Here is a 27,153-nt window from a genome sequence, read left to right on the forward strand (position 1 = left end):
AGAAAGCCTGCAGGATGTATCCCTAATTTACATAAAAAGTTATTATTGGCATTTTTAATAGGAACCTGGGAAAAAGCAGTTCACCGTCAATGAATAGCCGTAAAGCCGGAGCCTGATTCAAAGTGAATGAATCCCCTTTGTTTCCTGAGTTAGGTTTTTCCTCGTTTAGGAGCACATATGTGAACATATGTCAGGTGAGCCAGTCAGGTTAGTCTATGGCAAAGTGATTTAATCAAACACAGACAGCGCTTGCACGTATTACATTTAGCCATATGTCTGAAGAAGGAACCCCGGTGTTTCCCTTCTAATCATAAAACTGTCCCTGCATTGTTTTGGATGCAGAGATGGGGCGCAGAGAAGTTAGATGTTCTGTTAGAAGGTGTTTTTATGGTCTCTGATCGTTATGGTACGGTACGTTTCCCCCCCTAAACATTCCACAGATTGTTATAGTTACAGCAGAGGTTCATTAATTCAGTACTTTTTAAATATATTCTGCGCGAGAAATTGGGTGATTCCAAATAACCGGTTTTAAAACCAACCCTCAGGTATACCCTCCGGGGAGGCTGGTCTAGGGGACGCACAGGGGGCATGCGGTGTTTTATATATTAGATTTATTAGGCTGTGTGGTTGGGTGGGCAGTTCACTCACCCCCACATCTGCCTGGTTGTGGTTTTGCACTTGGCTCCAGCCCTGCCAAAGTGGATTCTCCATGTTCTCGTGCCGGTGTGAGTTTCCTCTGGGTGCTCCAGTTTCCTTCCAGAAATCCAGAGATGTGCCGTACGTGTCGGTCGCCGGTGATGTGCTACCCTAATGCCCCCGATTGGGGTTAAAAGCTTGTCCATGCGGTACCTGCGTCTATCCCCGCGTTTACAGTGATATACCCTGGACCACTGTGACCCTGGCTGGATTCGCATTACTGAAAAAGCAAAAATTATTAATAGTGCTCTATTGGACTGTGACCATATCTGGACATTTCGGGTTTTCACTGGAGATTTGTACTGTCAAGTAGAGATGGTCTCTATGCACCCATTAAAATTAATAATAGAATTTCAGTGTGATGGACACAAATTTTCTGCATTTATTAAAGGAGATGTGTAATAGTAGCCCAGTGCCACTGGTAATAGCTCAGTTTTCACTGACCGCGCTGTAAAATGTATTCTCTGCATTGGTATTTTTGCAAGTGCTGATTGACGCATAATTAATAAGAAGTTTAACTGGAGTAAACATGGTAAGATCTCAGGCACTGGCTTTGAGAGGTGCTCATAGGTAAACACGAGCCTGCCTAATCGGCCAGGGCGTTATGAGGAGCCTTTGCGGGGGGGGGGGGGGGGGGGGGGGGGGGGGGCAGCACTGTCTCTTGTAATGGCTGACAGAAAATAACCGGAAGGCGAGGACTGATTACTTATTTGTTACCTTCATAGAAGCGGTGTGATTAAGCGGTGAAAATTGTGGAGAAAATAGACAATTAAGTACAGGCTGCTGGGGTGTTCGGAATAGAAGAGCTGTAATTTATAATCCAGCTTTTTTCACAGAGTGTAAACTTTGAAAAGCAGCTTGCGTGGTTGGAGGAGACAGGAGACTCTTTTGAAAAGCCTTTCTGTCAGTGTCAGATACACGGGGAAGTGTAGCTACGTGTGGGTGTATACATATGATGTGCTGTGTTCTCTTGTGGCTCTTGCCTTTGCCGTGTCCTGTCCTCTCATTCCGTCTAAATTTACTACATTCAGACACAGAAGAATCCAGATATCAGAGCCTGCCATACATATGGATGTTATTTTAAGTTTTTGTTGTATTTTATCACAGTTGCATAATATTTTCTGGACTGGGAAGCATTTTTTTTTTTTTAATGAAATTGTGTTTATGGAAATTTTGGAATTAATTTTGTGGGATGTTTTCCAATTATGCTGAAAGTCTGGCAGCCCCTATGAGCTCAAGGCTGTGTGACACAGACACGCCATTGTTTGTCGCTATGTGCAAAAACCCTGCCTTGGTATTATTGATTACTGAGTTACACCTCAATTATATGTGTACAAGAAAGCCGCATGGATTCATGTAATTATAAATTGGACGCGTGATCTTTACTCCAACCATTTTCAGTTCAGCTGATCAATCGAAAACTGGCCCATTTAAACAAAACATGTTTCTCCCCTTAACAGCATTGCAGAGGTTTTGGATTTTAGCTGCATGTTCTCCGGCTTGAAGATGCAGATACGACCGTCATTATCCAGCCTGTGCAGATGTGTGCGTCTGTTTGTTTGGCCGACCATGCCACCAGGCAGGTGTACGTGTGCAGACTAAATAAACAGCAGACAGAATGGAGCTGATCTGTCCCAATTGTTTTTCTGTCCTCTTTGGGGTCATATGTCACATGGTTTTCAGGGAGCAGAATGGTGTTTCCATTTTTTGGCATCAAATCGATTGGTTGCAAGTAGAAATATCTTATTCTGAATGTGGGAATGTAATTTTGGTTTTATATAGTTGTTTTAATTAAGCTCCTCTGTAATTTTGATTCAGGAGTTTTGATAATCAATATAGACACATGATGTAATTTGTTGCATAACAGAAATGATTTACAATTAGTGGCTAGAATACTATTTACACCTATTTGCTAATTCAGGTAGTGTCCTGCCTGCTCCACACGGCGAATGGCGTGGCTGTAGCTTAATACATACAGCACACAGGCCGGGTGAAGAGGTGTGCTTACTGTTTGGCTAAGCATTTCAACGGCTAAGACGCCTGATTAAAGTGATTTTTGAATGCAGTGTTATGTTTGGTTCCAGCATGTCAGCCCTCCTGGGATTTTCACACACTACAGTATCTAGAGTTTACAGAGAACGGTGTGATGAACAAAGCACTTCCAGCCCATGACATTTTTGTGGCCAAAATCACCTTGGTAATGAGAGAGGTCAGAGGTGGATGGGCAGAGTTAATCTTAAGGCAACAAGTGCAGAAATATCACCTACAGGATGAGCGCAAGGCTTGTCTACCCTTAATGCAGTTCTGGAAGCAAAAGTGGATCCTACCCAGTACTGGCTAGAAGAACCAAGTGCAGTGGTAACTGAGTATTTTAAATAATGGTAGCATTGATCATGAATATTATTTTTGAGAGGGTTCCAAATGGCTGTGCTATCACTGAATAAATACAGTTATGTTGGCTAATGGCAATTAGCTTGGGTTAGTGCTTACGTCATCGACAGCATGACCCGGTCAGGACGGTCTCCGTGAGGTCAAGGCAGGGTCACCGGAGAGTCAACCCCAGACCTAAGCCTTGTGAGAAAGCATTCTTTCTTCAATGCCATTCTGTCTTTTAACAGTGCTTTGGGTGCAACGATCTCCTGCAGGTGCAGCTTTTTTAGAATCCCGTTAGCGGTGGAATTGCAGCACAAGAAAGTTGGTACTCCATCGCCGCCAGAAATCTCTGGAGGTTTTTCTTAGACATAAAAGGGAAGTTTGAATAGACTCTATGCAGTGAAATACAGGGATGGTGTGAGGGAAAGCCGCTTCAGACTCCCTGTGCTTTCCGTCTTTACATACTGAGCTCCCTCCCCCCCCCTCCGCTGCCCCACTTGCCTGACATTGGGCTCTGAAGTACTTTTATTGCTGATCTGAGAAAAATATACAGCACTGTGCAACTGTGCAAAAGACTTAGGCAGTCAAAGAAAATGTTTAAAGCAATTTATTTGCTCAGTAAGCTTGCTCAGAAAAAGAAAAACAAATTAACATTAGAACACATGAAAATTAACAGTAGCAGAATAATAATGAACAAGAATTTCTTCAGATCTACAAAGAGTCAGTAATATCTCGCTGGACAGCTAGATGAACGTGGTTTCTTTCCCAAAACTCTCCTCAGGGTCACCCCAACCATTCCATGCATTTGTTACATTTCACCACCGGCTCAATTAATTCAATTCATCAAATAACTTAATGAGGTATTGATTAGCCAATCAGAGGGTGCCAAGTCAAAAATGCACGCGTGCATTGGAAGGTGCAAATAATGTATAGGTTTTAAGAGAGGTTTCGGAATGTCTAAGCCAACACACTGCGACAGACATCATAGATGACATGAAGATCATTTAAACGTCATTTGCTGTGACTGCCTTTTGCAGGGTGCTGCATACACTTTTTTCCCAAATCCTCACTTCCCCTTTCTTTTTGAGACTACAGTGGTCCTTCGCTCCGGTTTTAAAAGCTGCCTCACTGCCGTACTCATTCAATGCCCTGGTGTTTTATCACAGTGTTGTTTTTCTGTTATATGGGGGTAGTTGACCTTGCTGGAATGTCACCTTCTACAATCTGGTCATTGGGGGTGTTTCAGGCTCTGCTTTGTCATGGTCCAGAAACATGGTAAACATCAGCGTGGCTTTACCCTGAATGTTCTGCTGCTTAAACGCTTCAGAATTCTAGAGACCAAAACTAGAAACTCCTTCTGGAGCGCCATCTTTTCTTTGACCGTCTCCGCACTTCCCCGACGGAGTGAGGCAGCTGGAAGGCCGGAGGTGTCGTGGGAAGGAAGTATTTCGTGCTGCACTCAAGTCATTAGGCCCACTAATGAAAAAGGGGGCTGTCCTAAACCTACAGGAACCACTGCGTCTCGTCCTCTCAAGGAACCGTGAGACACAGAGAGCCTCGGAACGTTTGTGGCCGAGCGGCAAGTTTGGAACTTGGTTTTGCCTGCGCCGTACGGAGAACGGCCATTAATTGGTGTGTTTTCCTGTCTGACCCTGACTGCAGGTTCAGCTGGGGGCTAAGAGTTCAAGGGAAAGACACCAGCAATTTTTCTTACTCCTCTAAAAGGGCTCCCATTCAGTTACATGCCAGCTATCTTTATTCATCTAATGGTTGTGTTAGCCCAGCCTAGAAGTCGCCTTGCAGATTTAAGTGGTTCCTTAAATCTATTGCTATACAGCAAGAAAAAAAAGGCATTTCATGTGATCTGTTGTTGTCCCCCCCCCCCCCCCTCCTGTGTTGCGCATCAGTGATTTGTCCATCTGGATAAACTACATTGCACATTCCTTTCCTGTGTGAATTTCAAGTGTGAAATGAGGTCTGGCCAACAGAGATGGCAATAAAAATCCGAGCTCTGGTTGGCTCTCCTTGTGTTCTTAGACATTGCTGTTCCTTAGTTTATATCCACAGATACAGAGAATTCATGTACATGTTGTGCACTTACATACACGTAATTGAAAAGTTTGCCTGAGTTCTGGTGCCGTTGTTGCACTAGACTCCAGCAGTGTCTAAAAATTGCAGGCGTCCCTGTTTTGGGTTATATAAAAAACGGTACCTCATTTTCATATTACACTGGGTGTTTAAGGTGAGAGATTTATGACTGAGGATAGTGCAAAACTTCTTGCATGGTTATGCCTCATGTTAACAGTGTCTTTATTTGAGGGACCTAGTATTATGAACTGTAAATTATACCCAAAGGGATTATATATAATTTTATTTATAACTAGTCTATAAACATGAACAAGCAGTTCATAAAATATAGCTTATTTATGTATTCATTTTATATTTCTCTGCTTAAAAAGTAGGACTCTGAAAGCAAACCTAGAAAAACCTTGATAAATATTACCTTAAAATGAAGTGTTACTCTTCCGACTTAGTCCACGTCTACTTTGGTGACCTTGTATTTAGAAGAAACCTCTTTTTTTTGGCTACGGATTATAATCTGTGGGTCGATGTTCAGAAAATGGACTGAAGAAAACCCCCACCTGAGTGGCAATGAAAAGCTCCCATCTGCTGGCCCCCAGCACCGTGTTCAAGGTTAGCAGATATAGGAGGTTTTGGATTGGAGGCCATTTGTGGTCCCCAATCAATCGCCTTTCAAGATGTACAGTGGCTAGGAATTAAATGTCACTTAACCTGTCAAATAACAATTTTTTTTCACCACACGCTCTAAATATGCTCTAAATATACTCTGAGTATGCACCTACCCACTTATCTCGCCTTTTATCAAGAAAGTGGTACAACCTCTTTATAGAGATGCTATTAAAGATTTATGTGTGTTTTTGCTTAAGGCTGCGTCATTCCGGGCTTAGGTTCATTGCGCAGTTAAGGTCAAAATAACAATTCTGGATTGTTAACGAATTTTACAGAAAAAAAATCTAATAATAAAACCGAAAACACGGACTTGGGTAGATCGAAAAGGAAAACATTGACTGGTTAGCGCATTCGCTGGAAGAATGACGGCTTTCTAATGACATGGAAAAGAGTAAAATGACACATGTTCTTTAGTAAGAAGAGACAGCATAGCTGGTATTTAGTAGGAGGAGGTCACGGAAAGAAAAAGAAAAAAACACACAAAGAAGAGCCTTCGGCTAGTGGAAGCACTGCTCCCTCGCACTGTCCCCACAGAGAAAGCTAAAGAAAGATACAGGTGTCCTCACAGACCCGGAATAATCCACGGGCTCAGATAGGCCTATATGCCCTAACTAAACAAAACGCGTGTATTTTTATGGCTGAAAACCTTAAAACCTTATTTTACCCTGCAAAAAAGAAACCCCACAGTGCTGTAAATATACAGCAATTTTGTTCATAATCATAATCTTCATTAAGCAGTTGATCCGCTGCTGTTGCACCAGTGGTGTCAGGCTGCGGGGGGAGGGGGGGGGGGCTTGTCGATTTACCTCGAACTAGGAGAAACATTTCAGGATTTTTGCACTTGGACCTTGGTGTGACCGAAAAGATACAGCCAAAACTATGACCAGCATCAAATCTAGCTTTCTTGCTGTTTCCGTTTATTAAATGCCAGGCTTAAGTCGCCCAAATATGCCCCTAAAAGCAAAGATTATTCTGTGCCCTCTGACCACGAAGTGCTTTCTACCGAAGGTGTAGGATTAAAGGGGAGCGCCCGCCCACCCACTTGTGTAGCTGATCCAGGATCAGCGGGGCAGTGCTTAACCGGGATTCGAGTCTATGCATTTTAGCAAACCAAACAGGAACCAACGAAACAAAACGCTGCGGACTAATGACTAAATGTAGTACTATAGTATTATTGCCTGGTTCGTAAACTGTTACTCCGTTTACAATCATAACTGCCAAAATAGGTAAATGTCTATATAATTTTGTCAAAAACCTTTATGTTTCCTGATGAATTCTATAACAGATATATTCATATTCTATTCTAATCATTGATCTGCAACAGAAGTCTCTACTTCTTATATAAACATAAGTAAGCAAAACATTTGAAAATGGTGAAATTTTATTTTGAATGTATTCTATGTACATGTCAGTGTTAGTATATATTCGAATACTGGTTTAATTCGATATAAAATGTTACTGAGAAAAAAGCACATAAAAAATGACACTGCACCATGGTCATTGTTGATTAGGTCTATATATTCTTATATATATTCTTGTTATATGCACGATCGGAGGCCCTCGCTGCTGTAATCCGCGGATTATCGCCCTTGTGTCCCGGCAGCCGTGGAGACTCGGAGCAGCAGTTCGGAGGAGCTGGTACCGAGCCCGCCGTCTCCGCTGCCCCCGCCGCGCATCTACAAGCCCTGCTTCGTGTGCCAGGACAAGTCCTCGGGATACCACTACGGGGTCAGCGCCTGCGAGGGCTGCAAGGTGAGGCTCCCCGCCCCGGCGCCGCTCAGGAACAAGAATAAATGACATACATAAACCACAGCTGACATGTAGACCTCCCGTAGCTATTGTTTCTTTCTTGCCTCATTGAACCCCGAATGCAGCCCCGCTTTCTATCCAGGCAGGTGAGCTGCGCTTAAAATGCGCATCATGCCGGGTTTCCCCTTTCACCGTCACCATTACCACAAAGCAAATGAAGGAAACTGCAAGGAATTACCGATTCACACCAAGCCAGTGCAATATAGCGGGGTTTTCCTTCATTTTTTTATTATAGGAAATTACTTTTTTCCGGTTATCGCCAGTCCGTGCGCTTGTGTGAACTTCGATGATTCAGCTTTCGCTAGAAAAACGCACTGTGTGTAAATTGTTGTGCAATGAGCCTTCGTGTTATGTGAGATGTGACAAGCTCCAAAGTGTTTATATATATATATAATATTTGTAAGCAAGCCAGAACAGAGGTCTGCTGTTTATTTTTTTTTTAAATAACCCAATCCAATGCAGAAAATGAGCAGTACTGTGCAGAAATGGACGCGCTTTAAAGCGGAATATCTGGGGTGCATTTTGGGCGCGTCTCGGTATTAAACCTTGCGGTTTCACAGTGTAAGGCGGACAGAATAAAACACATTTCGTATCTAACAGAAGACGTCGAACTCTTATCTGACAATTACTTGTCCACGGCAGGTGTATGTCTTTAAAAATTGTGACGCATTTCTGAGAATCCCTTCTTATTGCCAGTTACGGTAAAAGCTTAATGCTCAAGGAATAAGGGCGAAGAGAAAAGTCACTAGAATAAATACCATGGAATTGGACCATATTTTTTCTCTCCCCGCACCGTCTTATCAATATTTAATGTGTTTATTTTTAAGCGATTTACACTCGCCAATTATGCGGCTAGCTGTTCACGGGAAGCAAATGCGCCGGAATTTACGCAGTCAGGCGACTGGCCTGGTTGATTCACCTCCCGGGTGCCGACCGGGTCACGTCTGGAACCGGGCATGAATGGCGACACATTCCGCTCGGTCACCTCTCCTGGTGGCTGTTTTTTGTTGCGTTTCCTTCCTTGCCTTTCACATGTGACATTACTAGCTGTGAAGTAGGTGTTGCACTAGTCTGGCCAAGGGCTTAACTTTGGATTGAATATTGAGGGGGTTGAGGTCCTCACCCATTCATCATGACAATATGATTATTTGGGGGGGAGGCTTTATTGGCCGGTTCTAGTAATTTACACCCATGAGTCTGGCCATTCGTTATCTCCAGCAGGGACTAAGCAGATTTCAGCCAGCTTGCTTGGATCTCCCTCTTCATAAAGTGGTTTATTTTCATCCATCCCATCGTCGCTGTAAAAACCCATGCAAACATAAACTGAATGTCACCAAACGTTACCTTTTAGGTGACCCGCAGATCCAAGACAGAGGCAGGTTAACTGGTTTAATTTAAATACCCTGTTGTGGGTTTTCTATTTCCAGTATTTCAGGAATAATGGCATTTAAAAATAAAAAAAAATCAGTTTCCTCTTTTCCGCTTGTTTTTCTTGTTCTGGTAGCAGATTGTGCTGCTAAGCACTAAAGGCTAATGTTTGACATTAGTCACAGCTTCTTTTTGTTTGCATGGGTTGATGAGATGAGCGGCTCCATCAGCATTCATTAGCACGCTGGGCAGCTATGCGTAGGGCTGGGTGTGACTGAGGGTTGGGCCTCTGTTGCTGTGATTGGAAGGTTAAGGTTCAAATCCCATGGCTGCCAGAGTGATGTCACCATTGCTGTCCTGAGCAAGGCCCTTAACCGCCAGCTCCGGGGGCAATACATGCTGGCTGACCCCCCCCAGCCCATCTCTCACCTGTGTATTTGTCTGTGTGTCTCATAGAGAGCATGAATGGTAAATCAGAAAGGGCATTTCTCCACAGGGATTAATAGAATATCATTCTGATCTAATCATGCACATGAGTTTGAACCCAAGTGCTGTTGGCCTTGCCTCACGTGGCCGGTCCACTCAGCCTGCCTCAAAACTAATGAGAAACAATCCAAAGTTCTGCTTATTTAAATGATTTGACACAAGATGAAGCCCTTGAGAAATCTCACATTTTAATAAGTATGACGGAGCATATGGAGGCAGCAGATGTTTAACCATATTCAGGGATGGCCGAGCGTGAGCGTCGTTAGACTCTGCTCTGAGCTTACTGTCTGCTGCTGTCCACATAGGATGGTGTGACGGAGCGTAGAGCACATCCATCCATCTTCCGATCGCTTGTCCTGGGTAGGGTCACTGGCGGACCCGGAGCCAGTCCCAGGCAGCATCAGGCACAGGGCTTGGGTTCACCTTGCATGGTTCGCCAGTCCATCTCCAGGCACATGCACACGGTCATGTTACAGGCAGTTTAGAAACACCTAAGTCAATGTTCCCCAATCCGCTCCTCGGGGACCCGCAGCCGGTCCATGTTTTCGCTCCCTCCGTGCTCCACATTTTGGGAGCAAAAAGCATAGACTGTCTCTGGTTCCCAAAGACCACACTGGTCTAACTGCATGTCTTTGAAATGTGGGGGGAAAGTCATGAAACACACAACAGAGAGAGAACATCCAAGCTCCACATGCAGCCTAGACAGGGTCTCAGCCCCCAGCCCTGAAGGTGTGAGACAGCAGGAGAAGCAGGAAGTTGCCATAGCTTGTGGGATCGGCTCTGGACCACCGTGACCCAGCAGAGGACGCACAGCCTTGGAAGATGGATGGATGATTATTGCCATCAGTGGAACCTTCTGAGTTAGTATCTCACTGCATAAAGGAGAGGGATGTGAAAATCACAACTTAGTTCAGGTGGTTCTGACTTTTGTGCTCGCTGTGGCGTGTACAAGTTCAGAATTAGTAAAACTTCACGTACCTTCAGAAATAATCCAAAATGGTTTGCAATATTGTCTGTGTTTTTCGGTGTTTTTCACTTCTGCCATCCTGGACCGTATTTCTATGTAAAAGTTTGCCCTGGATGTGTCAGAACAATGAATATCTTTACAATTCTGTGTGATTTTTAAACTTAGACGTGCCACCAGGCAAACATAAAAATGAACACGCGCCAGGAAGCCAGAGGAACGACTGCTGAAATTCCGTTTTGCTTTTTCTGTTTTCCCACAATGCACTTCTGTCTCCTTTCGAGGAAATTGGCTTGACCACATCGTTCTCCTTCCCGTCGAGCCCTGTGCGGTTTGGGAAAGCGCAGAATGGCAGATGTCACAGAAGGGGCCTCGTTTCGTCATTTTGGGGAAATTGAAAACTGTTTATCTGCACCGTGGGTTACACGGGGACTTGTCGGTACACACAGACGACAGACATCTGTTATTCATTTTCCGCTAGTGTCCGCGGGGCTCTCTGAAAGCTCTCTGTTTTGGAGCCAGATATGGGGAGCGAACGAGCGCACGACAACAAAGGTGCGGCCGGGCGACGAGTCAGGGCGGCATCGGCGGCTCCGATTGGACAAGGCGCTGTTATTCCATTCTATCACGCTGCCTTATCATGTGTCATTACAGTGAAAGGTGCAGATTTTTCTATCACTGACACTGTGGTTAGACCTCGCTGAGTCAGACCGGCTGATAAGTGTGACACTGTGGCTCCCTTGCATTATTTTTCTGCTTTTTATGGCGTTGAAAGCTGCTATTTAACAGCGTCCCTCCAGGTCTAGCGTGTTATCTGTGGGGGTTTTATGTTCGTCCCGGCAACAAAGCCCATCTTTGTACACTTTGGGTTCCTTTCATATAGCCGTAGCCTCGGCGTGTATGTTCTCGCTGCCTCCCTGTCAGGGATCCCTCACCTTGTCGTCACCTTTTTGCTGCTCAACAGAGAAATACACCCCCTCCAAAAAAAACCGAAAAACAAACAGTTTATTTTTCTTCTTCATCTCTCACTCTGCCCTGGTAATAGAGCGGCCTTTTCTCCTTGTCTGGCAAACTTGAAGTGTAAGCAATAGCCCAGTTTAATTGCCCCCTTTTCGCTGCCACTCTTCCTGGTTTCAGGTGTCCCTCTCCACTTTCGGCGGTAGCGATAAGCTGTCAACACAATTAAGAATGAAAACTAATCTGATTCTCTCGGCCGGCCCTGAATGCTCGGGAAACACAGGCGGCTACAATGGCGAGCGGTAAATAATTGATGTATGTCACTGTTTTTTTTAAGCTGTAAATGAGAATTCCATATATTCCACGGCCACATACGACACCTTAGCCTCCCCATTACCAAAACAAGATGAAAGATAATGACTCCAATGAAGGCATTGTTTATAGAAGGAAATCAGGTTGAGGAAGAGCACAGCGTTCCCAGGTGGACCATATAGGGTTTCCACCAGTAATCTGGCACCAGTGGTGGCTCTCTTGGATGAGGCACTGGGTAAGCTGGACCCGGCCCATTAGCTGAGGAAGTCCAGTGCCTTGGCATTACTTCTGAAGAGCTCGATGACGTGCCCAGCGAGTGGAACGAAAACTGGCACAAGTCGGAGCTTGACTGCGTTCCAGAGACTAGCTTCGCCGTGCGATATCAAAGGCTTTTTATGGTACGTTAGGCCAGCGTTTTTCGCTCGCTCATAACTCGCAGAGCTTATCGAAATGTCTTGTTCGAGGTCTGTTACCTCAGAAAAAAGTATCGCTCCTGACAGGTGATGCACATGTGCGTGATTAGCACACGTCTCCCCGCCATTGTGACGTGTAGACGCAGGGCGCGTTACCAGTAGAGGCGGACAATGAATCTTCTAAGATCATTGCAAATAAAATGTTTTTCCTGTGTTAAAAATAAAATTGTAGATCTGCATATTCTTCAACATCATTCTGTAAGCGTTCTGTAAATTCAGTATACTTTGTTTTGATTTAATATTTTCTTCATAAATATAGTACTTAAAGCATACTTTCAAAATGCATTTTGGTTATTTCCTAGGACCTAGATTAAATTAATTTCTTTTATTGTTTTATTTCACTTACCACACGTGGTTAAAACTATGTAGTCATATGCATTTTCTTTAGGCTTGAATAAAAATGCGTATTTTTTTTTTATGAAACTCATTAGAGCAAAAATTCAGTTCAATTAAAATTTGAACAGCCAGGTGTCTTAGAATCAGGTCACCTTCCGAAACCAAACAGCTGAAGTTAGCAGCTGGCTATGTCTGAATTTTTTGGAAACTCTCATCTTACCGCGTTGCGCTACTTCTTCCATCTGTTCGTGTTACACTGAAACCATGAGCACTAACCTGCATATATTACATAAGTAATTAGCATGTGCGAGGGTCTCTGCTTAGCTGGTTAGAGAAAGCGTTAGCTTAGCTGGTTAGCAACCAATGACAGGACACCATATGCCGAGAGGTGTCACTTCTCCTACATGCGTCCTGCAGTGCGTACAAATCCTGACGTTGCATCACTGCAAAATGAAAATTCGCAGAGCGGAAATATCGCTGCTGCATTTAGATGAAAATGAGGAAAAGGAACAAAGCAGGGATGTCAGAAAGAGCGTCCATAACGTTGTTTGATAGCAGCCATCATCATAGAGTCTGGGCGTCTGATTGGCTTCCCATTCGTCTCCTTCTTTATCTCTAGGGTTTCTTCCGCAGAAGCATCCAGAAGAACATGGTCTACACATGCCACAGGGACAAGAACTGCATCATCAACAAGGTTACGAGGAACCGCTGTCAGTACTGTCGTCTGCAGAGATGCTTCACCGTGGGAATGTCCAAAGAGTGTGAGTGTCATTGGCCCAGGTGCTCAAAACTCGATTTCTAAGCTCTTCGTCAGCGTTCCACCCAGTCCCCGTCGTTGTCTTTGTTCCACTTTCCTCCCAGATAGAATAGATGATCCCCTTTTTAAGGTGTCACCGCTTTGTAAAGGCATCACTCTTGGGTCCTGGGGTTGATGGGCCCGCAGTGTGTGACAGGCCGCGGTTTAAACGATCAGCACTTGTTCGTCGGTTCGTTTTAAAGGTGTTTGCCCTCTGACGGGTTGAAAGTAGGTCAGAAGCCCTGAGAGTATGAACTCTGTAAGCGCTCTGTGAATTCTGAGTCGCCTGGTGTAACCTCTCCTGCTCTTTACCCACAATGCACTTTGAGCTGGTAGCCAACATTATTAAATATTAGACTAACTTATAAAATTATAATGTAAGTCAATTTAGGGAAGGTGATGGAGCTGGTAATTGAATATTCACACACTCCAGTGGCTGTAATTGCTATCTTCTGGTGCCAGCATCACTACGGTTCGTGATTTTACTGCAGGTTATTTGCAGCCCCGTGATGGCATTACAACCCGACGTACGAGAAACACTTCCTACGGCCGAGATCCAGCTTCTTTTACCGTTTTGGGTTTTTCAACCCAAAGCATAAAATCAATTTCCATCATTTGTTTTAAGTACACTGAGTCACGGTCCCAGCGAAATCGCCCGTGGAAGCAAGCAAACTTTAGTTTGAAGGCACCGCTCCACTTAACGAAATTATTGCCGATTATATTCGGTGATTAAGCCATAGGTATACAAAAAATAATGTTCTACGCTAGCTGCTGTTTGCAACCCAGTTGTGTCTCCTTTCGTTTGGTGCTGTCCCTCTTCTCCCAGCCCCTGTAAGTTCACCGTGGCAGAAGATATATTTAATAAAGGACTCTGAACACCACTTAAAGTGACTGTATTCAAAAGGTGTCAGGTTTTCTGCAGTCAGACGTCTCAGTTAAATTAACAATGACAGCAGTACATGCACGGGCGGCTCATATGAGTCATACTTATAGCGCGTATGGTTTATTCAGCTGTGACCAGTAGCAAAACTATATCCGTAATTAGACACCACGCTCGTGCCGTTTAGTTTGCTCTACAAATATTCCTTTGGTGACCTTTGTACATCTTGGGTCAATGACTGTGTCTTGGAAATTGCCGGTAGGTGACGTAATGTTGAGGCAACGCCGTGTTATTCTCTTTGTCAGGTGAGGGACCTGGTTAGCGAGGGGCAACCTTCATATGGGACGGGTCAAAAGCCATATCAAGACATCGCAGATTCGGCTGATTGTTACCAGGTTATTGATTATACTGATTAAACCGTAATGCCGGCAGAGAATGTAGGTGATGTGTGTTATAGTATGTGTGAAGCAAAAACATTATTCCTGCTTGTAGGTGATAGGATCCTGCTTGGGATTTATCTTTCCCTTTGGTGCATATTAAATATCCATTTATGTTCATGGCTTTCTGTCCAATGGATCATTTGAATGTTCGGGCTCTATGAGGTTTTCGCTGTGGTTGGCCATTTTTCCATGTGGCAGTAATTTGGTTTCAGTCCATGGTAATTACACAGAGTGATTTGCCCATCACACAGTCTTCTGTACTTCCTAAATCACGGGCCCCGCTTCATTGCTCTGCCGACGGATATCCCCAGTGATTCCAGGCAGTATTTCACTCTAACGTGACGGATCAATGGCCTTCATCTTAACCCCGTGCATTTCCGTCATCCGCGTTACCTTCTCCCAGAGGATGGGGTCGCTCAGCCCCACCTGTGGGTGTTTCTCTTAACGCGCGATAAACACCAGGCAGCCCTCAGCCTGACCAGAGCTAACTGGAACTGCCGTCTCTCTCTCCATCTGCTTCCGGCCTCCAGATCCTAGCGCTCGTGCACTGTGCCTTCGAGCAAATTATATTTAAGCTCCGATGCCCTATGAATATTTCATTTCACAATCACTCTAATCTAACTTTTGCTTTTTTATCTACTCATACTATTGCTCGGAGTCATTTTTAATTAGCTACGCGTGGTTCGGTAAATAAAGAAAATTATAATAAAAGATTTACTGCAATTTAGTTTGAGTGCCGCAAGGTCGTTTGCGTTGCTGAAAGATTCTACCTGTCCATGCAGCTGTGAAGCACACGTGTGTCTACAAAGTAGAGGACTGATTTAATCGGCAATAAGATCACATCTTTTAATGAAGATGGTTTTCTGCTGCAGTTCTTAACATGGTTACCTATCGTACATGCATTACAAATCAAGCTGTCTGAATCATGCTAATATTTTCATAAATATTAGTTTGCATCAGCATTCAGTTTATTTACCAGGATGAGCTCTGTAATAAATCCCATATTTCATGGCTTTGACTCTCGATAATTTCAGAAAGCTGAACCGTTGTAGGAAAAGCGGGGTTTCCATTCTCCTTTTATTGGCAGCCAGCGCTAAACCCTGACCTTGCACACAATATCCCATGCAAACCATCCCAAGAGGTCAGCTGGCCAGCTAGGAATTACAGTCACGAGTCTGACTTAGATTACTGTCGATTAGGCTTTGACAGGAGCCCTCTGCGATGACACTGATCTGGCAGGGGGGAGTCAGAATGAATTAATGAGTTATAATAACATATTTACTCTCTGGAGAAGCTTTGCTTTCTCAAGTAGACAGCATAGCGGTTAAGGATATCGGCTCGGGTATGGAAAGTTGCCACTTTAAATCACAGTAAATTTTTTTCTTGTAAATCTCATATAAATGTTGTATAAATCAGTAGCAAATTACATTGGTTAAAAGTGAAAAAAGCAGTAAATTTCACCAGTGGAGCCCTCAGTTCATTTCCTTTCAGTCTGTAGATGTAGTATTGGGAGGTCTGAAGGATTTTTATCGGACGTTATAGAAATTCCTCTGCGTCGCTCCTGCTATTTCCGATCCGTCCCTAGATTTGCGTCTGCTTACTTCCTCACATTAGTGCCAGCTTTCTCCGGCTCCTCCGGTTCTCTTCCAAAGGCGCACGGGAAAATGGTGGAGTCTGACTTACTCCTAGCGTGCGTCTGTACGCATGAATATGCGAGCAGGTCATCCCCCACCCGGAATGAACAGACGGTTATTAAAAGCGGACGGCTGGATGCATGGAAGAATTAGAATGTTGGCATGGCGTGGGGGAAATTTAGATTAGCCGATTTTTTTAATTAAGAGCAACTTCTATTCCCTCCATCCACCCTTTTTCCATCCGTGGCCTAGACATGAACCTGTAATGGCTAGTATTTTCTATACCACCCACGTGCCCACAAGATGCACGTTTTTCACGGTGATTCTCTCTCTGTCTGTCTCTCTCTCTCTCTTCCTCTGTCTCTCTGTCTATCTCTCTCTTCCTCTCTCTTCTCTATCTATCTATCTATCTATCTATCTATCTATCTATCCCTATTTCTCTATCTCTCTCTCTCCAGCGGTTCGCAATGACCGAAACAAGAAGAAGAAAGAGTCCCCCAGGCTGTTTGTGGAGAAGTGCGAGCTGAGCGCCGAACTGGAGGCGACCGTCGAGAAGATCCGCAAGGCTCACCAGGAGACCTTCCCCTCCTTGTGTCAGCTGGGCAAGTACACCACGGTGAGTGTCCTCCTCCAGGGGACCACCGCGAGCCCCTGCCAGAACCACCAACCTAACAGCTTGACCCTTGAACTCCCCTAGTCCACAGTGGTGATGAATAGCTTGGAAAGTTCCAGAAGACAATTACTCATCTGCAGTTAATGCTGTTCTCAATGTGGTTCACTGACTGCTTACAACTGCTTGTGCCATTTTATCACTGCCAAATGATGCCACTCTTAAGATGTTGTTTTATCTAATAAGCATAAAGACATCACTTTATTTTTATAACGTCAGCACCACTGTATCATATTACTGATATTAACAGTATAATCCGACATTGTGGGTATTGTAGGGAAGACTGATATCAGCTAGACTCCATAGCTTGTTGTAGTCACGCGTTTTCACGGCAGCGTGCTCCTCTTATTGCGATCACTATTACTCTTCACCTAAATTCAGCTTTGCATTTATCTTGCATTTTCAAGTCATGGATTAGTGTCCTTTGAACCGCCTTTAGGGGAGCGCTGGGAAAAAAGATAAGGTTTTCCACCCGGCGCTTGCTGGAACGGCAGATTGTGCCGGCGGTCACGTGAGCAGCGGCACGCAGAGTCCCAGCATTCCAGGGGAGAATAACAGGCACTCTTAGATGGGCCAGACACGTCCTCCCTCAGGAGACTGGGCAGGAGCCGGCAGTAGTGGGGAAGAGTCCAGTCTTTAGCACGTTAGCTAGAGCTGGAATGTGCTGGAGCTCTGCATTTGAGGGAGAAATCCCTCGGATTTGAATTTGCTTTGATGGCGTCCAGTGTCTCGTCTTATTGTTTTTGAAGACAGATTGTCCAGGAATGGATGTGAGTAAACCTGCCAAAGCTGAGAAATCACCGCGCTAACAGGAGCGACTTTGTTGACGCGTCCATTGTTTGCACCCAGAAGATCCGTCACCCTCAGTGGTTCGATTCGGCTTGTACCACGCGCAGCAAACCTCGCTTTCAACTGTTTAAATGACGCTCCAGCCAAGGGCACAAGCCCAAAAACAGAATTTCCAGAAAGCACAGGCTGCTCTCACGGTGCCTGCGTGTAGGGTTGGTGTCATTTTTCATATCGTCAAACCATCCAGACATCGCATCGCTGTATATGGTATTTTGATGGTACTGTATTTTCAAAAGCAACTACTGAAATCTTGGCAATAAAATGCGATGGGGGTGGGGGGGGGGGGGCCATCCCCCGCAATATTTTTCACTCAGTTAATTTTGGCGTCAAGATTTCAGAATACTGTGATATACATAAAAATACCATGGAATACCCAAAATATTGCAGAATACCGTATTTTCGTAAAACTGTCCAAGCCTACCAGTACCTGTACTTATTTGGACAAAATGCCCCTTTTGTAATCCATCCATCCATCCATCCGTCCATCCATCCATCCATCCGTCCATCCATCCATCCATCTAGCCGTCCATCCATCCATCCAGCCATCCATCCATACATCCGTCCAGCCATACATCCATCCATCCATCCATCCATACATCCATCAATTTTCTGTAAACACTTGTCCTATTCAGGGTCACGGGGGGTCTGGAGCCCATCTCAGGCTACGGGGGCACACATTTTAGGAGTGTGCTATTACATTCCAGGTGTCCCCCCAGGTTACAGTGCTGAGTTGAGCGTGCTGAATTGGCTTAGCTTCAAATCTGACAAGAAACCGGCTTCGGCAGACATTTCGGTCGTCGCTTAAAATGTCTGACACTGACAACTAGGCAACATATATATAAAACCCAGGCACCCCGACGCCTGATCTCTGCAGAGCTGACAGCATCTCACGCCGTAAATCATCAGGCTTTGTGTCCCTCATTTTCCCGCCACAAGTCTACTCAGGTCTGCACCTGGGCTGTAAGTGAAAAGCAGCCCCTCGCTGGCCCCCTCGCTGGGCCCCTCGCTGGGCCCCTCGCGGTGCTCCCACCCCCTACGCCAGTTTAGAGGAAAACAAGAAACACACAGTGCGTTTTCAAACCAGTGTATGGGACCAACAGCCCCCCTCCCGCACTGCATGGTCTGGGACCAGCACTGGTGCTGAGAACCCAGGTAGCAATGGTTCTTAGGTGAGATCCTTACCACCCTCTGTCTGTGTGTTCCTCTCATTGGCTTCCCGCCTGATACATTCTGCAACTTACTTTGACCTGTGAAGCTGTATGACTAGGAAACATATGTTTATGCAGTAAAGTCAAGGCCTGTCGTTAAGTTTTCTTTCTGCGTCAGGGTGTCTGCGGAATTATCCACACAACTTGCAGGAATATCCATATACTGGGTATTTATAACAGTTAAACAGACGCGTTAAAGACGTTACGTTAAACTCACAGTAATATCTGCCAACAGACACTGATCAAATATCATTTAACTTAAACTTGTTGACATTTATTACCATTTAAGCATTTTAATGGCCTTTAACCATAATCATTGATGATACTCATATATATCACGCCACAGTGTTTATCAGTGAGGTGTTTTATGTGAAAATTAAGTTAAAATTTAGATCTTTAAATTGGTTTTCATGGCAGGTAAACATTTGAATCCTCTTTTTTTCCAAGTTATACAGTGAAAATGGTAGAAGTTGAACACAAATATGCCCAAAACAAACAAGCTGGACAGTGGTAATGATGCTGATTAAAATTGATGGTTACATTTCTGTAATTCTAACGACTGTGTAGTGTATATATTTTGTGTACCGTTGTGATAGATACTGCGAATGTGAAATGCAAAATAGGGAAAATATTGGTTGAATTTGAACGGTTGTAATTTGTATCACTCAAGTTCGTTCTCAGGAAGACGGCAGGACTCTTGTAATTAAAGCGCGTTCACATGCTTTTAATGCAGTTCCATGGGCTGAATCGTTTGCTTTATGTTTACAGCGCATATTAAGTTATCATATAACAAACTTATGGCCCATAAGCGCTTCCAGCAGCTCATTATATGGTGCTATAAATCAGTGTTAGGCATAAAGACATAAGAATGTCCTCAGTGGCGTGAGGGGAAGCAGGCTGCCTTTGCTGGATCACATGAGCATATTTAGGTGTCATGCCGTCAGACCCGGAGTGCGCTTACAGGGGTCCCACAGAGACATTATATGTCTCGATGAGGCTCACAGAGCTCGTTCTGAGTGATTTAAGTACAACATAATGCCTCTTTCGCTTAACCGGGGATAATATTTAGTGCCTTTTCCGTGCCTGCCGTTCTCCCAAGATGGGACATATATCCGCCCTTTTATGTCTGCCGCCGTTTGCCCCCAGTAAATTTATTCGGTGCGGCGGCGATCCGTCTGCATGGGGGCCGGATGGGCGGCAGTCGTCTCGGCCAAAGCGCCTCGCCGTCACGCCGCGACCCGCAGCGCGGCAAATGGCGTCCGCCGTGTAAATTGGCCGCCGTGCGACGCCTTTGAGCGGAGAAAATGAGACGAGACTAAAAAAGCAAGACGTTCATTTCCACAACTCGCTTTTATCTGTGCGTCTCCCCCCCCCCCCCACTGTTAGATAATAATATTCCACAAAAACACATACATTTAGGATGCTATCTGATGTTTTCCTTTTGTGGATAAAATTAAATTATATTTGTCGATTGATTAGCTTTTAAAATTACTGTCTTCCGTATAACCATCTAAATCAGACCCCTTTATGAGAGATATTAGACGCTATCAACAGTCTCATATTTTATAAACATTAATAGTAGCTGCATCAGTGTTTTAATTTAAGCGATCTGCTGCGTCAAGGTTCAGAAGACCACACTATCCAGCGCTATTTTATATATCAGGCAGGTTCACACATCTCAGTAAACATGCTTAGATCCCCTGCAACAGCAGAGAGTCTGACTGCTCTCTGACTCTGCTCTGACTGTGAAATCTGCCCTCGGGCAAGGAGCATCACTTCAGAGCGAAAGTCTGACCTAACTGTACATCCCTGTCATCCCTGCAGCAACTCAATGAGCCAGAACAAAGGAGCTATTCGCGGCAAACCTCTGAAACAAGGTGCCGTTCTAAAATAGCACCGCCCTCAGACTTTTATACCCTGGCTACTCTCCACCTGTACGCAGACGCTGGACATTTCGCTCTCTCTCTCTCTCTCTCTCTCTCTCTCTGTCCCACAAGCAGTCTCAGCACAGCAGAAAAAAGGATGCATGGTTATCCAGCATTTCCCAGTTTACCGAAAGCGCTGACGGGCGAGAGCCCTCTCCTAAAGGTGACATTAATGGGGGCTAAATAATAGAATTTAAACGAGTGTTCCTAGAAGCTTCTGGAATGATGCTTTAAAAATAAAAGGCATCTCATGTGGGGGGCGCCCGGCTTCAGTCAGCGAGCCTGACAGGCAGCTTGTGCAGAACAGAAGTGGAAGAGGACTTCTGAAAGGCAACTACAGTAAATCGCAACAGTATAATAGCATATCTCATCCAGGCTGCATTCACAGTTCATTGACCGGGCAATTAACTCTGTTGATTTAGGCCTTTGGGGGAGGAGGGAGGGAGAAGAGCAGGATCCTCATGCACCCCCCCCCTGCCCCGGGCAAATTCATTATTTGTGTTAACTCTGCCTGTTTTAAACATTTAACCTTGTGCCTCTTGCTCTCCTTGTGCACCTCCTGCTTCCTCCCGCCGTCTAACCCGTCACAGGCCCCGTTCTCGGGCCACTGCCCCCCCTCCCCCCTTGTTTCCTGTAACTCTGGTGAGCTCCTCCGTGTGGACATGGCCGAGGCCCCTGTGGATGCGTTCGAGCTCCCCGTCCTTCAGCTTTACTTCTCACAACCGAGGCTTTAATTGATTTTCCATTTGAACAAGTACAGCTCTGGTCTGCTCTTGCTCTCCTGTGAGACACGCAGATATATACAGGTGAGAGGAAAATTGTTGCCCACACACCTTATGGAATCGCTGCTGAACCCAAAAATATTCTCACTACCATGTGTCTGCTTTTCAGTTAGAACGAGGTACTGTACTGCCCTAAATTAAAATAGATATTCCTGTCATCATAATTAGTATATTGAGGTTTTTTTCCCAGGCATATGATGTTAATTACAGGAGAGTGACGTGCCATTTTTGTGTGACCTTCTGCGAATGAGTGCAAAGTCACGGCGAGTATAAAATTATGGAAGGGATCGGTGTTAAGGAGCTGGATTTGCGATTGTGAAGAGTTAACCTTTCAGCAGGTAAGTCAGGATACGTTAGATGGTGTGTCTTAGTCAAACCCGTCAGCCTGGTAGGGAAAGGTGGGCTAACTTTCGGGCGTTTTCTGATTGGCGGCGCGTATCCGGCAGTGTCAAAACAGAAACGCCGGCACTCTTCGAGTCAGGCCAAGGCGCCAAGATGGCACAGCCTCATGGAAAATGATGATTTACGTCTCATGGGACGTGACATGTATGGTTGAGTCCCGCTTCTCCTCTCTTTGCCCGGCCGCAGAATTCGAGCGCCGACCACCGCGTCCGCCTGGACCTGGGCCTTTGGGATAAGTTCAGTGAGTTGGCCACCAAGTGCATCATCAAGATCGTGGAGTTTGCCAAGAAGGTGCCCGGCTTCGGGGGGCTCACCATAGCCGACCAGATCACCCTCCTGAAGGCCGCCTGCCTTGACATACTGGTAGGTATCGCTGCTGCGTCACCTGTCATCTCAAAACGGAACTTGTGTGGGAAGCTGTCAGGTTGTCTAGATGAGACATATTTTCCACAATTTGGTTTTCATTTCTCTGAACCTCCCAGTAGATATTACAACCGCTCAGCCATTTCAGTCTTTTAAGCAGATGGTGTACCAACACATCTTCAATCAGCAGTGAGCTCTCTCAGAATCATTTCACAATATCCCTCTTGGTATCCCCTACTGGAACCTTCCGTTAGTTAATCGCTAAGCTGAAAAACTGAAAAACACACATGGCTGTAGCTGAGTAATTGGGCAGTTTATAGCACAGCGTCATCATTTAATTCAGCTATTTGAAAAACAGCCTTTTATTTAAAAATGGACTTTTTCCATCCTTTCTGGAATCATTCAGTCGCATTACTAAAATGAAAGCTTAGGCTTGCACTTTTTCACTATGGGTGTGTCTTTTTTTTACTTCATTGTATGATTTGATACAAGGAAAATGCTGGACCGAAACAGAGAGGGGTGCACGTAGGTGTACGTTTCTGGGGGTGGCAGTGCATGCCCCCCCATACGGCCACACAGCTCTGTGATCTGATTATCTCCTCCCCCAGGGGAGAGAGGATACACACCGATTTCAGCCCCGTGGATCCTACACTGCTTTCTGCTTTAAGGTCCAGCAAATATATGACTAATGAATCCCGAAATATCGTTACACAGAAGTACGCAGTGCTTCTCCTTGCATTCGGGTAACCGAGTCTGAGTTTGACGCTACGACGTTAGCATATTGCTCATGTTATTCTAAAATGTTTACAGCTGACAGTTTAATCATTCATAGTGTAAATAAACATGCCGGCATATTTTGTTTTGCGCTAAAATTATTTAGCTATCACCTGGACCACAGGTAGGTACCGGCCACAGGCTTCGATTAGCTACTACATGGGAAACAGCTGTGATTGTTAGATTAAATTTGATTTAACACATTTTCCCACTGCAACCATAATAAGTGCACTACAATGATGATTACTTTTTAAGCCAATTAAATAGAGGCAACGATGTGACCTTAGTTTTAAGACACAGCTGGCTCGCTGTGAGATGGTGCTTTCTACAGTAAGTACGTTGTGTACATTTGGGTTGTTTTGTTTTTGGAATTTGCCGGTGCTCCTTGAATGTCGTAATTTTTTGACATCTGAGGGCTGAATAATGGGATTGGACCGGCAGTGTTTCTGGGCTCGGTCCCTGTGAGTCACACTAAACATGTTTTATTCTGTTTCATCATGTGGTGGCTCTTGCCTCTCAGCGACAGCGCTGTCCTCCAAAATCCTCAAAGGCTGGACATTTTCATGGCTCCCCTCCTGGCAGGGCTGTGTCTTCATAATGTAATTCCTGTGCTTTCATTTTTCCCTTTTTCAAGACACTCTCTTTGGCATTACGGACAACTAAATGTCCTTTTAGATATTAACATTATCAGTGGGGGGTGGGTCTGGCTGCACGCTTGACATGAAGGGCGAGGCGGACATACTGGAGCGGAGAGGAGGGTGGTTTGGAAATGTGTGATGTCTTCGGGTCAGAACAGGACCTCAGACAAGGCACCATATTGTAGATGATTCAAGACATGCAGAGAGTGTGAAAATCGTATGTAAAGCCCAAACTCGAAGTGAGGGACCATTGGTGCAATCGGGAGACCAAACGGGAGACCAATCAATTGTAACAGGCCGAGAAATCAAATGCCTGCAAACTTGTAAAAGCGAAGTGAAAATACTTGGAACCGAATCAAGAAGTGTCTCTGTGATGCTGCTGGCTCATCATCTCTTTCTGCACCCCATAGATCTTGAGGATCTGTACCAGGTACACGCCTGACCAGGACACCATGACCTTCTCGGACGGCCTGACGCTAAACCGCACACAGATGCACAATGCTGGCTTTGGGCCCCTCACGGACCTGGTGTTCACCTTCGCCGGCCAGCTGCTACCCTTAGACATGGACGACACGGAGAGCGGCCTGCTGAGTGCCATATGCCTCATCTCCGGAGGTAATGCCCGAGCAGGAAGCCCCGTCCGCCACGCGGCATGAGGAGCGGAGCGGGCACACACAGGCTTTGCCGTTAAGGCCGTCTACTGTCAGTGTTTCTGTGTGTTTCTGTTAAGAATAATAGAATAATAATAATAATAATAGTAATAATAATAATAGCTCCTATAGCTCAACAAGTAAAGTTCTAAGAAGTTAAAGGGCATGAGTTCAAATCCCAGTGAGCACACATCTTCCTTCTACCGTTAGTCGCTTAAGATAAAATCTGCACATAAGTGAGTAAATGTAGTAGAATAATATATGGGATGTACTATGGGTGTCCATTCCATCGTTATCTCCGACATCCTGGAAGCCTGAAAATAACAGTTGGAGACTTCAGATGTTAACGTGCTAATTTAAATGAGTTGTCTGAAGGTAAGTCTACACTGACTCTGTACTGATCAACACAACAGGGGCTCATGATGACAAATTATTTTGCGTTGTTTAATTACAAGGAAACCACAAGCTGTGCACCCTGCTTTTCATCTAGATGGTGAAAATTTGAAGAATCTTTAAATCTCATCTCGTTTTGGCCATAACCACACACTTCTGAGTGGAATTAGACTGAATGACTCACGCTGAGTAGCATGAAACTTTTAATTAGTGCGACATGAGCTACGTGGAATTATGGGTTTCACTTACAGGGGTTCTAAATTGTGTGTGTTTACAGTGCCATCTACTGGTCAGGCGTAGAACAGCTGTTAAGATTTTTCCCCAAAAAGCATTCATAGTATTGGAACCTGCTGCTCTATTTTTCAACCACTTACTCTGGACAGACTGGGACTTATCCCTGTCAGAAGGTACAAGGCATGGGTACACTTTGGATGGAATGGCAGCAGGGCACACTCACAAGCTGAACGCTGGCAATGTTGAGATGCCTTCAGCCAATCTTCATGTGTTTGGGCCGAGGGAGTAAACCTCACATGACAGGAAGAACATGCCAGCCCCATATGCAGAACGGAGCTGGGATTCCAGCCCTCAGTCCTACGCAATATGCCACATCAACAGCTATCATCAAATAAGCATTTGATCAGTGTTCTGATGTTGTGCTTAATATTCCAGGATTTGTTTTTGTATAGCTGAGTTTCCTTGGCACAGCTTGAGTAAGCTGTAGCAGTTCTTATGAAAGTGCTGCCCATGATGTCATGATTATCGACCTGAATGTCTGTGAGGGATGAAAGGGGAGGGGATCTGTCAGACGGCAGCACCTTGAGCTTTTTGGGAACGGCCTTTCAGATCGACAGGACCTGGAGGAACCCTCCAAGGTGGACAAGCTGCAGGAGCCTCTTCTGGAAGCTCTGAAGATCTACATCCGCAAGCGCCGGCCCAGCAAGCCGCACATGTTTCCCAAGATCCTCATGAAGATCACAGACCTGCGTAGCATCAGCGCTAAAGGTCAGTCAGCCAGGCCCTGCAGTGCCTCTCTGCCTGGGTCGGACACTCACTGCTGACTGCTGATGTTGCGTCATTTTTAACTGGCAAAACAGGCATCCACTAAGGTACTTTTGTAACAGGAAGTTTAGTGGTTGTTTTTTTTTTGCAATCAGAAATATTCCAAGTTTAAGAATAATGTAAGTCCTAAGTTAAAACAGGTTTTATCTTTAAATTCTTTTTGGAAAGATATATTCGATTTCTAATTTTTGTGTCCAGCACAGAGCTACATTAGGTCTGTGGAAGTATAGAGCAGAGGGCAAAGGCCATCCTGGAACAGGATACTAATCCATTTTTGGGCACCCACAATCACACACTATGGGCAATTTAGAGGCTTCCCTTAACCTAGACCACATGTTTTTTGTACTGTGGGAAGAAAGGGAGTAGGATGTAAGGACTACAAGACATCGAGGAAAGAAGCAATGTTCTTGTCACACAGAGCCAGGGGTGGGATTCAAACCCGCAGCTCTGGAGATGTGAGGGTACAACAAACCCAATGGGCCACCACACCACACCACCTACCAACCAACCAGAAAGCATGTGTGATGGCGTTCACTGAGGCGCTGAACGGTGTATGTCTCCTGCCAAACAGGTGCTGAGAGAGTCATCACTCTGAAGATGGAGATCCCCGGGGCGATGCCACCGCTCATCCAGGAGATGCTGGAGAACGCTGAGGGCCAGGAGGAGCAGAGCTCCGAGGATAGCAGCCCGAGCGGGAGCTGCGGTCCGGGCCCCAGCCTCTCGTCCCCCGAGTCCACAGACTGCCCCGTGCCCCTCGACTGAGCAGCTCTGGCTTCAGGCCACAGCTTCAGATCCACACATAAGACATTCCTTTGCACAGCTGAGAAGAAGGATCTGGCAGATACGCGGTCGAACATTGCCTCGTGTTCCCTTGGATGTAATGACACAACCTGACCACAGAGGACCTAAGCTTAGTGTATAAATCTTTCCTTCCTAGCCTTCAACATTTCAAATTGGGTAACTTCATTATGTTACAGCCCTAAAGAAAGGAACACATTTCAGGCTTCCATTGTATAGGTTTATATCTGCATGGTGGATCCAGCTCGCTAAACAAACTGAACTATCTTTGTCATCAGCGTACATTGTACATACCATTGTATGGCTCAACTTTTTCTATGATTGTTGTGGTGCTTTTGTCATAAATATAACAATGTTTGAGGCAATA

At 45.1% G+C, this 27,153-nt stretch overlaps 1 protein-coding gene across 4 annotated transcripts in view; it reads left to right on the top strand.

Moving 5' to 3' along the window:
- The window catches only part of LOC111839084 (retinoic acid receptor beta-like), a 28,719-nt gene extending 1,566 nt beyond the window's left edge, over positions 1-27,153 (top strand). The window contains exons 1-8 of one of the 4 annotated variants that reach the window (XM_023802704.2): positions 5,748-5,763; positions 7,424-7,572; positions 13,145-13,286; positions 16,734-16,891; positions 22,298-22,474; positions 24,297-24,501; positions 25,773-25,931; positions 26,560-27,153. In XM_023802704.2, coding sequence (XP_023658472.1) covers positions 13,175-13,286; positions 16,734-16,891; positions 22,298-22,474; positions 24,297-24,501; positions 25,773-25,931; positions 26,560-26,750 — 1,002 coding nt within the window. In that variant the 5' untranslated portion in view covers positions 5,748-5,763; positions 7,424-7,572; positions 13,145-13,174 and the 3' untranslated portion in view covers positions 26,751-27,153. Of the gene's footprint in view, positions 1-5,747; positions 5,764-6,868; positions 7,047-7,423; positions 7,573-7,633; positions 7,716-13,144; positions 13,287-16,733; positions 16,892-22,297; positions 22,475-24,296; positions 24,502-25,772; positions 25,932-26,559 lie in introns of those variants that run through there. The other 3 variants (XM_023802703.2, XM_023802701.2, XM_023802702.2) reach the window with 3 other exon arrangements.

The sequence above is a fragment of the Paramormyrops kingsleyae genome, chromosome 9 (assembly GCF_048594095.1).
Source record: "Paramormyrops kingsleyae isolate MSU_618 chromosome 9, PKINGS_0.4, whole genome shotgun sequence".
NCBI lineage: Eukaryota > Metazoa > Chordata > Actinopteri > Osteoglossiformes > Mormyridae > Paramormyrops > Paramormyrops kingsleyae.